At 33.8% G+C, this 12,951-nt stretch overlaps 1 protein-coding gene across 1 annotated transcript in view; it reads left to right on the top strand.

The window, feature by feature from the left end:
- Positions 1-953: 953 nt before the first annotated feature.
- CUNH14orf39 (chromosome unknown C14orf39 homolog) overlaps positions 954-12,951 on the top strand; it is a 38,304-nt gene continuing 26,306 nt past the window's right edge. The window contains exons 1-8 of the mRNA XM_008071278.1: positions 954-1,007; positions 1,106-1,162; positions 2,453-2,579; positions 4,374-4,463; positions 8,109-8,296; positions 8,392-8,434; positions 10,287-10,407; positions 11,328-11,416. Coding sequence (XP_008069469.1) covers positions 959-1,007; positions 1,106-1,162; positions 2,453-2,579; positions 4,374-4,463; positions 8,109-8,296; positions 8,392-8,434; positions 10,287-10,407; positions 11,328-11,416 — 764 coding nt within the window. The 5' untranslated portion in view covers positions 954-958. The remainder of the gene's footprint in view (positions 1,008-1,105; positions 1,163-2,452; positions 2,580-4,373; positions 4,464-8,108; positions 8,297-8,391; positions 8,435-10,286; positions 10,408-11,327; positions 11,417-12,951) is intronic.

Genomic DNA, 12,951 nt, shown 5'->3' with positions numbered 1-12,951 from the left:
TGGGGAGGGCGCGGGCGCCTCGGGGATACGCGGGGACGAGGCGCCAGCTCCCGTCAGGCATGTTTTGTCTGAGGTGGCAATCTGGCGACCACCTCTCCTTTTTGGGTTCTGGGTGGTGAATTCGCCCCTGTGACGTCGCACCATTTCTCTAGGTTTTACTTTGCTGTTGGGGAAGGACTCTGTGCACACGGCTGGAAGGGACACTCTACGATTTCTTTTAAAGGGCGTATCCTTTTGAGAAATCTGGGTGTCTGTGGACCCCAGAAGATTTAGTGTTACTATGGAATTAGTATTATTCAGTGTTATTATTGCAGTGGCACCTGTAAGCAGTTATTTTTTTTTATTTTTTATTTTTTATTTTTTATTTTTTATTTATTTATTTTTTTTTGAGTTGGAGTCTCACTCTGTCGCCCAGACTGGAGTGCAGTGGCCGCTCCCGGCCACCACAATCTCGCCTGCTGGGCTCCGGCGATCCTTCCGCCTCAGCCTTCTGAGTAGCCAGAATTACAGGCATGCGCTACCACGCCCAGCTGATTTTTTGATTTATTGTAGAGATGAGGTCTCGCTGCCCAGGCGGGTCTCGAACCCGCGGGCTCAGGCAATCCACTCACCTCAGCCTCCCAAAGGCGCGGGATTACAGGCTGAGCCACCGAGCCCGGCTAGCAGTTATTTTTATAACCCCTTCCCCAAAGTTTCAGACATTCCTCAATTATTTTTTTTAAAGATGTGGGGGACAACTACTAAGTGCCTACGAGGTGCTCTGAACTAGGCTAGGAATGTAGCTGTGGCCTAAAAGGCCTCTCTCCTCCTCAGGTCTTGTTCCACCCACATTTTTTCCTGTCAAAAACGCTATTTGTAAATGGTTGTTAGCGAATATATGCTGTTTTGCATATGACTTCAGACAATCTTTCCTTATAAATGTCCTTCCCCCGCCCCGCCCTTTAACATAGTATCCAGAATGAATGACAACCTATTTCTCAGTTTGGACAGACTTTTGGTAGAGTTTGGTAGGTATAAAATGAAAATAAATACATAAGTAACTTTTTGTATTATCATCTGACATTTTAACAATGAATCGAAGCCACAAAATAATTATTTGTTTTAGTCTTCCAGTATGAGCAAGACATAAGCGCTAAAGAAGATATGATTCAAAGAATTAATAGTAAGTAGTTTTGCATGATAAGGATGTTTTAGTCTTTTAATTTTTTTTCTGGCATATAGAATAATGCACAATTGCCTTATTTAGGGTAACTTACCGGAACTTTAGTGCTGGTTCCCTCTAATGACTAATAGGCTATTTACCCTAGGCAGAGTAGTTGTGACTTAGCTATCGTTTTTTGGTGATAAATTTCTATATTCAGTATTTAATTATTTAGTGAAGAATTTTGCTCTAAGTAGAAATGACCTATAAAGTGCAGATGAAAATATATGATTTTTCTCAAAGAACAGGCTATTTCAAATATGTAAATGACATTGTTTTATCTTCATAGAAAAAGCCAAAATTTAGGCATTATAAGATTAATGGGGCTGGGCACAGTGGCTGGCGCCTATAATCCTAGCACTTTGGGAGGCAGAGGTGAGAGGATTGCCTGAGCCCAGGGGTTCAAGACCAGCCTGAGCAACTTGGCAAAACCTCTGTCTATAATTAATCAAAAAATGAGCAAAGGTGGCATGCACCTGCAGGTCCAACTACTTGGAAAGTTGAAGCAGAAGGATCATCTGAGCCCAGCAGGTTGTTATGCCACTGCACTCCAGTCTGGGTGACAGAGTGAGACTCTGACTCAAATAAAAAAATAAAAATATTTATGGATGTCACATTTTCAGAAGTAAGTAATTCTGAAAAATAGTGTCATGAGGGAAATGGCAAGACAAATTACATAACTACTGTATAGTATTTTAAGAGACTTCATAAAAGCTATCAAAATAGAACTATATATTTCTTAATAGTTCTGAAAAGGTAGAATTTGGTTATCTTTTCTTCAATCAAAAAAGAATACAGGATATTAACAATTTAATATTTTCAAGAAATTTTATTTTTATTCTGTATTTAATTATTAGTAACAGAAATAAGTTGAAGGTGCATTTAATAATTGACATGGAATTGATGAATAGAAATTGTACATTTATCAAAAATAGTAGTCTTACATGAATTCATAGCATCATAAGATGTGATTGACCTTAGATGTCACCTAATCTATCTTGAAGATGAGGCACAGGGGATATTTATTTCTCTTCAATCCCAAAAACAAGTCCATTTTTGTTTCGGGGTCTAGGATAAGGCCTGACTCTAGTTCTCTGCTTTTTAGCATAGGGCCCTGCCCATCCAAGTCTCATTTTCTCTCTGTTCTCTGGTTCTCCTCCTTTTGGGTAAGTTGCCATTCCCCCTTTCTTTTACTGTTATTTGTTTATTTTGAATTTAGGATTTCTAAGAATAAACATTTCCTCTTTTTAGAATGTGTTGAAGATATTAAAGAAAGCAAAGTAACTATTTGTAAGATACAGGAAACTATAAATACAACAGATGAAGAAATTGGTCATTACTGTAAACATAGTAAGGAGATCAAAGACAACTGTAGTAAGTGAGTATTTGAAAGAATCTATTGTCTTTTAAGTTGCCTTGTACTATGCTACTGTGAAAAGGGATCACAGGGATCTGCTAATGTTGGAATGTTACAGATTCTTTGCCCATTTTTAAATTGGGTTAGTTGTTTTTATTTTCTGTTGAGTTGTTTGAGCCCTGTTTCAACTTTTTTTTTTTAAAGCAGGATTTATTGAGAGGACAGAAAAACTCCCACAGTGGGAGGGGATCCGAGGGGGTGGGCCAACTTTTTTTTTTGGATAGAAAAATATTGGAAGCAACTCCAGTGTTCAATGTTAGGAAATTGGTTAAATGAATTTTGAAATACCCATATGAATGAACCCAAGGCAGCTAATAAAATTATGATATAGGTATATACTTCCAGTATATTACAAATTAAACAAAGCAGATTAAAAAGTAATATAGTATTAAACCAACTTAGTAATTGTATATTTATATATAATTGGAAAAAATCTAAAGGACTATACATACATCAAAAGGCTTATAGTGAATATCTTCTCAGTGAACATGTATTTTCCATGGAATTTCTAAAGATTGAAATATATATATATAACTTTTGACCTCCTGATTCTATTTGGATAATATTTTCTAAGGAAATGATCAGAAATTCAGACAAACATTTAAGTACAAGTTCTGTTCAGTAAGAGATAAAGAGGGATACATTGTTATATGTGGATATGAGCTCAATGATGTTAAAATATATAATTATAGTAAAATCTGGAAATAGTTTATTAAAACAGTAGTAGTTACTATTCAATGTTGAGAATATGGATAATAGTTACTCTTTTATATATACTTTATGTGCCTCTAAAGTGGACATGTATACTTTTGAATCTGAAAAAATGGAAAAAGAAATAATTTGGACAATACTTAGAAAGGGAGCTGCCATGGTATATACTCATTTTAGATTTTTTTATATTGGTAACATTTTTCAAGTTATATAATAAAAAATTATAAGATGAATATTCATTATATTCTTGCGTCTGATTTTATAATTCATTTGGCCTAGTTTTTTTCCCCCCTAGCTCAGGAGGATGTAATGCCTGCTATCTAAGTGTCAAAGGAGAAAAGGCCTCTCTTTATCCCTTATCACAGTGCTTTGAATCTTTACTCTAAAAGAATTTTTTGACCAAGATCTTAGAAATATGATGAGAAAGAAGGGCTGATGTTGGAATGTTACAGAATGTGTAATAAAAATGCAATAGCAATACACAATCCAGCCATGCCACATATGCTCCTTCCCTAGTCATGCTTCAAAAACAGGTTTAAGGCCGGACATGGTGGCTCATGCCTATAATCCCAGCCCTTTGGGAGGCTGAAGCTAGAGGATTGCTTGAGCCCAGAAGCTTGAGACCAGTCTAGGTAACATAGTGAGAACTTGTCCTCACAAAAAATTAACCAGGCGTGATGGCACATGTCTGTTATCCCAGCTACTCAGGAGGCTGAGACAGAAGGATTGCTTGATCCTGGAATGTCAGGGCTGCGGTGAGCTGTGAGAGTGCTATTGCATTCCAGCCTGAACAACAGAGTGAAAATCTGACTCAAAAAAAAAAAGTTCAATGTAAAAATTTATGAATATTGATATTTGACCATATGAGTGCATGGATGGAGGTAGTGGTAGTGATGGAGATGGGAATATTTTTCTCAATGTAAGTTTGTTTTCCCTAGGAAAAGAAATATTTATTTCTCTTTAAAGGTTATGTCCATATTTTATTATTTCTGTCAATTTATCATTCTGAGATTCTGCTAATTACAATAACAATTTTTTTCGTAGCTGGAAACCAACATGTGATGTTTTTTATAAACATGAAGATTATATGCAGGATCGATTTACTGCTTATCAAGAAGCTATTGAAAAAGACAAGTACAGTACCTATATTAATTTTAGGCTTATCAGTTCTATAAGTTAGTATTACTAGCTTATGCTTTGTAAAAATGTAAAAATTATGTACTCAGGGAGTTTCTTTCTTTTTAAGTAAATGTAGTATTTTGGACTTCTTGGTTACAATTGGAGGTCTACCTATTTGGTGTAAAGCTCTGTCTAATCCTGGATATGTTTAGATATGACCTTAGAGATAAACTATTTCTCAGTAGCAGTTATTGTAGTGGTCTTTCAATTAATGGTCTTTATTATTAAATTGTTATAGGCAAACATTTAGGGGAATAGTTAACCTGTAGAATTAGCTTATAAAAAATTGGAGGTATTTATTTTTGAAGGTTATTTTATAGAAGACTTTTGTTTTTTAGGCTGCTGATTATTTGGGGTGGTTATATTCTAATGGAGAAACACTGATAGTTATATGGATTTATGTTATTATGTATATAATCACATTGTCTTGGGGATTAATGCCATTAGTGAATGTAATCTTACAAGCAAGAGACACTGAACACATTATATAGCATTAAAATTACACCTAATTTAAAGAATTGAAATGTTTTAATTTTTAGCATAATTGGATGAGAGCAGTATCTATTTTTATATTTTAATTAAAACATACACAAGCAAAATCTAGAATGCAGTATCCGTTGTATTTAAAGACAAGACTTAAGAGAAGGTAGGGAGCCGGGCTCGGTGGCTCAGCCTGTAATCCCGCGCCTTTGGGAGACTGAGGTGAGTGGATTGCCAGAGCCCATGGGTTCAAGACCCGCCTGGGCAGCGAGACCTCATCTCTACAATAAATCAAAAAATCAGCTGGGCGTGGTAGTGCATGCCTGTAATTCTGGCTACTCGGAAGGCTGAGGCGGAAGGATCGCCGGAGCCCAGCAGGTTGAGGCTGCGAGGGCCGGGAGCGGCCACGGCACTCCAGTCTGGGCGACAGAGTGAGACTCCAACTCAAAAAAAAAAAAAGAAAAAGAAAAAGAAAAAGAGAAGGTAGGGACTAAAGTTATAGATTTAGACTTCATTTTGAAATCATGAAAATAGATGAGATTGTCCAGGGAAATGTATGAAGCAAAAAGAGGAGAAAGCTAGAGTACATCATCATCCAAAGAGTAGGCAGAAGGTAGAATTAGTGAAGACAGCTATTATGTTGTCATTTATAGACTCCACTTTGTTTCAAAAAGGATTTGAGATGATTTGTTTAAATAATACCATAGTGTTAAAAAACTAGATACAAATCAAGGCTACAGGGAGGTGAGGATAGTGTAAGAAGATGAAGCCTTTGATGAAGTTATAAATTCATACTACACATTTGCTAGATCTAGACATAAGCACTGAAATTCCTAGTAATCAAGGCACTGTGGAAATGTGATCAGTTTGGGAGTCAGAGTATTTTAAAAATAGGTCAATTGCCTAGGTTAAGTAGAATTTTTTCCTGAGACTAGACAGAGGTCTCCCCTGGGTCTTAATAAAGGGAAAATTGTGCAATGTGGTAGTATCTTCAGTGATATCCTCCAACAAAACACTGTGTGTGTGTGTGTGTGTGTGTGTGTGTGTGTGTGTGTGTGTGTGTGTGTGTGTATGTATATAATTTATTTATTTAAAGAAGCATATATATGCTTATAACATCTCTCAATGTAAGCCATGGCTATAAAATATTAATTTTTAAAAATGATTCTGTAAGAGGCTAAAGAAAACCAGCCCCAAAATGTATCTCTGTGATAGTTTTTGTTGCAGATGACTTCTTGAGCTAACCAGAGGTATTAAAGTGAAAGCAGCTAAATATTTCTTCCTTAAACCAGCCACATAGCTTAATTGAATTAACGCCTCAGTATCAGGCATTTATAAAAGGAAAATAATAAATTTGTTGGCATCACGGATAATGGAGGAAGTAGAGTTACCAGCTGCTTGTTTCTCCTACTCTCCCATCCCTGTCCCAGGCATTCATGAAGAATAGTATTTCTGGCAACAGATGAGGTAATAAAGACTCTTCTTGATCCACGACCTGGCTATGCCAGGCTCTGCTAATGTTTCTACGTGGAGTATGTTAGAAGAGTGAACATGAGTATACAGTATTGAACAGGATGGATATGATAGGCTGATCTCATCTGAGACTGGTGATACAGGCTTAGTTTTCTTATAGGTATTTCTCTCCCCCCAAGGACCATTTCCCCAAATTATTACATAACAAATGGTGTCTTAATTTGCAACTATACAGTCAGAGGAACAGGTGCTTGTTTGGGGCTCAACTGCTTTTTCTTGCTAAAGGGGACCGTTTAGTAATATTAAGAAATTAAAGTGTTCTTAAGATTCAGACCTGCTGATCAGCACAAAGCTGGTTTCCTTATTTTTCTTCTCATAAGAGCAGTTTGTGAATGTTTGTTCTTTTGCTCTTTTGTCATCTGCAAAGGTGAGTTAATCATTAAAGTATCCTTAAAGAAATCTCCCCATAGGGTATGGCTTGATCTGAATAAGAAAATCTTGAGGAATGTAAGGACCATATATTTTCAAAAAATTTACTATGAATATTATTTCTTGAAGCTTAGTATTTGATAAGAGTTGGGGAAAAAGATATTTAAGAATATATTTTCTATAAAGAACTGGATTGAACATTTTCAGTATTGTAAATCAGGGTTGGCAAACTTTTGTTGTAACAGACCAGATAGTAAATATTTTAACTTTTGTGGGCCATGCAGTCTGTCATGACTACTCAACTCTGCTATTAATATTATGGCACAAGAGAACTTCAGACAATATGTAAATGAATGAACTATGATCTAATAAAACTTTATGGATACTGAACTTTATGTAGTTTTAATGTGTTGTGGATTTTTAAATTTTTTTCAATAATTGAAACTTGTAAAAATCATTAATAGCTTATGAGTTATACAAAAACAGGTGACAGATTAGATTTGGCCCATAGGCCATAATAATTGACTCTTGTGGTATCAAGCACAGGTCAAATAAGAAGGATGGTTAATTTTTTTTGCTAGAATTAATTATCTCACTCAAGGTTTGTCCCTAAGTAGATGACTACCCACTACTACTGGAGTTGGACTGGAGACGTTTCTCCAAACCATGCTAAAATTTTCTTAATAAAGTATTTGTGGGGTATACATGATTGTGAACCCAGAGTTCTAACATATAGAACTTAATTTCATGTGTTAGTTTCAGCTAAAGGAAATGAAATAAAAATTTAAAGGCATGGTTATAATGGCAGGTAAACTGGAGAGAATAGAGACTCAGAATCCAGGGAGAATAAAGGTCCAGCAAGGCTTAAGTGATCAAAATGACCAGGTTCTGCAGTGTCAGCATGAGCACTAAAAAGAGATCATTCCGTTGGACAAATTAGATCATTGGTGATCTTGGGAAAAAGCATGTCATTAAAATGGCGGGAGCAGGAGTTAGTGAAGAGAATTAAGGCATGGACAACTCAGGTAATGAAGAAAAAGAATAGAGTTGAGAAGTGTGGTGGAATTAAGGAGAGTTTAAAGGGCAGATAACATTGAGGGAAACAAGAATAAGTAGGGATTTGATTTAGGCGTAATTTGTAGACTTTAACAAGTGATGTTTACAAAGTTTTTAGATATACTCATGTTATATAGACATCATTCCTTTTCATTTTAACAGAAAAATGTATCATGATTATGTATGTCAGTATAAAGATGTTTTGAAGCAATACCAACTAAAATACTCAGAAACACCTTTTGCACGTAAATATTATGAGAAGAAAAGAGAACATGAAGAAATTCAAAACAGAGTGTTGACATGTACTAAACAACTAAAAATGAATGAAGCTATTTTAATGAAATTTCTAGGTATTAAAATTTTTGTTATATATTGTTTCAATTATGCTACCCTTGTAATGAAACGAATATAATAATTCAACCTGAGCTATGACTTTGTTTTTCAGTGCCTGCTCCCTTTCCATCACTTATTAAATGGACATTACACATGTATCCACAATGTATATTTACTTCTGATTTTTATTAGATAAGTATTATTTTTGTATTTTAATTTTTATTGTGTTTCCCTCATGATAATCACATGAATTTGTTTAATCTAAAGTTTTAGAGTTCATTTTAAAGGTCATCTGGGACTAGTTTTCATATATATCCAAATGATCAGAAGCAAGCAATTTTAGTGAGAATAAAATGACTTTAAAGTGGCATATCTTAGGAAACAAACCAATGAAAATGTCATCTTGCTCTATCTCATCAAAAAAAAAAAAGAGTTCCAGTTAAATCGATTATTACTTGTTAGACTGGAAGGCAGAAAGGGGGTGAGGCACAATTATTCATTCATCTATAGAAATTCAGAAGGAACCTACCTTTTACCAGGCAATACAGAAGACTATACAGAACTCTTTTGCAAGGAGCTCATAATCCTTCATATGCTTTCCTATCAGATTATAACTCCACTGTTTGTAATAAGTCTTTTTTATCCCTGCATCCTACCTTGCTTCCTGTCTGTTTCATCCTAAACTATCCATTTAACTTCTCTACTGCTTGCTTTCTCCATGTTTTGGTTTTAACCTATTTTGTTTTTAGTTGTCTATTTGCTGCCCATCTGTGCTTTAGTGGGGAAGATTAGAATTACTTGTTTACAAATAATTCTAATGCAGTACTAGTGTAATAGATACTTAAGTAATTCTTAATTGGTCTAAGTCTCACCTGTTTGTCAGAGAGATATTCCCTGATGAGGAACTTGAAACTTTAATCCTCTTTCAACCTCCATAATCCTTCATATGCTTTCCTATCAGATTATAACTCCACTGTTTGTAATAAGTCTTTTTTATCCCTGCATCCTACCTTGCTTCCTGTCTGTTTCATCCTAAACTATCCATTTAACTTCTCTACTGCTTGCTTTCTCCATGTTTTGGTTTTAACCTATTTTGTTTTTAGTTGTCTATTTGCTGCCCATCTGTGCTTTAGCTTCTCAGTGGGAAGGAGCAAAGTTTGGTAGATGCCGAAGATGTAAAATGGAATGAAATTTAATGACAAGGTGAATGACAGTAAGAAGAATTGAAGATTAGGATTTAAATATCTATAACATTTTTAAATGGTAACTTTTTATAACAACATAGTAGATATATATATATCTACCTAATATTCACCTGAAATTTTTTGTGTTCCAGCATATAAATTATATATTTTAAAGGCAAAATAGGAAAGGTCTGATGGATTTTCTCTGGGGTTTTTGTTCACTGTCACTATTCTATTCATTTTTAAATTCTCCTAAATGGATTATGGAGTAATTTAGGAACTTGTGCTACATAATAATCAAACCTTATGTCTATTAATAGCTGAGAAATTTTTTACTTGAAAATGGGCATAAAGTTTAGGCAGAAAGCCCAGATGAAAGTTCTACCTCTCTTCTGAATTCTGTGGGGTGCACTGAGTAAGAAAAGGAAAATTGGGTAGATTTTTGAGGTTGGCTTTGGAACAAATAAATAACGGAAGCGTAAAAAAGTTAAGTTTGGACCTGAATTGACTCTGTGCCAAATGATGCAATGAACTTTTTTTTTAAAAAGCCACCTTGTGAAAATACTTAACCGAAAAAAGAATCCTAACACATATTTTGGATGAAAGGTTACTTTTAAGCTCAGTATATAACATAGATTAAACAATACATTATCTTTGTTAGACAGCCAAATGTCTATATTATTATTTATGTTTTCAAATACTGTTTTAAATATTTCTTATTGTTTGTGTAGAACATATTTATGAATTATGTTACATAATAATTTATGATATAGTACATAAATGTAAAATTTACTTGGATGACATAGTTCCTTAATGTAAAAAGTATTCACTTGAGATGTAAAACACAAGATATTCTTAAGCATGCCAACAATTTTACCAAAAGTTCATCTGAATTGAAGAAAGAAGCAGATGAAATGGAAATAGAAATTAATTACTTAAAGCAGGTATATGTTTTGTTATCTATTTCTAATATATGTATTAATGATGTATAAATAGAATGGTATGTTAGTTGACAGTTTTAGAAGAGCTGTTTTTAATAGAGCCTAAATATGGAGAAAGGCATAAGATAATTTATTTGCCTCAGATTACCTTTGAAGCCAAAGTATATTTTAATTACTGACTACATTCAACTCTGATTTTGGAGTAGTAATAGTTTAGCTTTGGAGTCTGAGGAAAAAAGAGGAAATAACAAGATATAGCTTAATAGGAATTTAAAATTGTTAAAGGAGCTACATCGGTGTTTTTAAAAAAGGAAATAAGTAAATAGTTTTAAGAATATTACTCAAAAAATTTATAACTGCTATTTGTAATATTTAGAGAGCTAGTCTAGAACTGGTTTAGCCTTTAAGATTTTCTTGAATACATTTTTAATGTCATCCCTTAAATTGTGACTTTATTCATATAGGTATGAGAACCGATCAAAGTCCCTTCCAAATTTTGAGAAAGAATTGAATATAATACCTAATTTTGTATTTTTGAAAATTCTGTTAGATTGCATATTTATCATTCATAGGTATAAGGTATCAAATAACAGTAATATAATTTTAGTAATGAGAAGAAAATATATGCCCATTTAAAAATATATGGTAACTATGTTCCTATATAAGAAATCAATGTCTACTTTGCTTGTGACCTTTTAAAAAAAAACTACACTTGCCAATAGAATTTTAAGGAAAAGTTAAAGAGGCATGATTTATTGTTAATTTTGGCTCTGTTTTAACTTTCAATAAAAGATAATGAATACTACCAAAAATAGAAATCTTGTGATTATATGGGAAAAAATTGTGAGTTAAGATAAAATGTATGTTTTTTACTGCTTTGCAAGTAATTATTTTGTTTTGCCTTCCCATTTTTTATTTTGTAGCAGATTGCAAAACTTTATGAAAATAAGAATCTTTCAGAAATTCTGGAAGAAAAGAACAATACAGAAAAGGGAAGAGAATTGAAAGAAAGGTATAGGAAAACTTGAAAATCGGATTTTATGTAAACACATATTGTGCATCTAAAAGTTTGATTCTCTATTCAATGCCAAGCCACGAATATTTACACAGTATACTACTGCTTTCTGCTAATTTCTTATGAAAAATATTAATTTAAATATTATGAACTAATAGTCAAATCTGCTTGTTATTTAGTAAGACCAAGGTTAATATGTAGAGATAAATAGGGTGGCAGCTGCACATCTGCTGTTCTGTAACCTGTTAGCTGCATAATTAATCCAGTTTTTCATGATGAGTCAGCAGTAGGAGTAAAAAAAAAAAAAATGGAGAAACAATGATGGGAACGCAATATATTTACTTTTTTTTTTTTTTTATCACTTTGTCACCAGCTTGACCAATTCTTCCTTTGCTACAGAGAGTGAGGGGAGTTAAAGCATGCTTCTAAATCTGTGGCATCATATTTCTTTTTCTTTTGTTCTAATTGTGATAAAGGAGACATCAGTGGTGGAGGCATTAAAAAAATAAAAAAAGATTGATTTTTGCCTGTTATTGTGTGACTGCAAAATAGATGTGTTACTGTTACTGTTTCTGACCAACTTTGTTTTTATATCATACCTGTACCCTTTTAAATTCTTAAATTCCTCAGGTTTCTGAGGCCCTTATCCTGATTTTTCAACACACTCCTTTGTCTGGTTAATTTCTCTGATCTCACTTCCTTAGGTCTGTTATTTTCTTGATTTCCCCATTCCCAAGTATCACATTCATGGCAATGAGAGTGTCTTTAATTTTATAATAAAGTTGATTTAAAAATAGGTAAAAGTACAGAGTTTTACTTTATTGACAATATTGATAATATTTTTAAAATTTTGTATATTGAAAGAAGCATATTTAGTCATTTTTTACTCAGTATATATTTTTATAGTGTTTAATTCTTTGATTTATAAAATTCAATGACATTTTCTTTCTTTAAAAAGACCCATTTATGATTATAATATTGCTTTAATGATTTCCTCATTCATGCTAGTTGATTTGTTTTTTAAAAACAACTTTTTAAAAAACTTTATTTTATTATAGAGATATGGGGTATAAGTGAGGATTACCTACATAAGTAGGCTACATGCAGGTGAAGTTTGGGGTTCTAAATGGCCCTCACTATGCCTGGTAGTGAACCAGGAACCTTTATGTTGTAATGTGCCCTCCACCCTCCTTCTCTCCCTTCCTCCCCTAGTAGTGCCCCAGGGTCTGTCGATCCCTCTCTTGAGCTAATGTGGCTAATGTTCAGGACCCACTTATGAGTGAGAATATATGGCATTCAGTTCTTTGTTTCTGTGAGAGTTCACTTAGTATTATGGTCTCCAACTCCATCCAATTTGCTGTGAAGTCCTTGATTTTGTTCTTTATGGCTGCATAATACTCCATTGTGTATATGTATTGCACTTTCTTTTTAAAAATTTTTAAAAAATTTTAAATATGTGGGGTACAATTCAGGGTTAGGTATACAAAATGTTCTTTATGCAGGTACTCTTGTTAATTAGGTGCCCCCCCCCC

The sequence above is a fragment of the Carlito syrichta genome, unplaced genomic scaffold (assembly GCF_000164805.1).
Source record: "Carlito syrichta isolate Samal-C Ts95f unplaced genomic scaffold, Tarsius_syrichta-2.0.1 Scaffold314271, whole genome shotgun sequence".
Lineage (NCBI taxonomy): Eukaryota > Metazoa > Chordata > Mammalia > Primates > Tarsiidae > Carlito > Carlito syrichta.
Note: the sequence above shows the minus strand (reverse complement) of the source record. Positions and strands in the feature narration are given on the sequence as shown.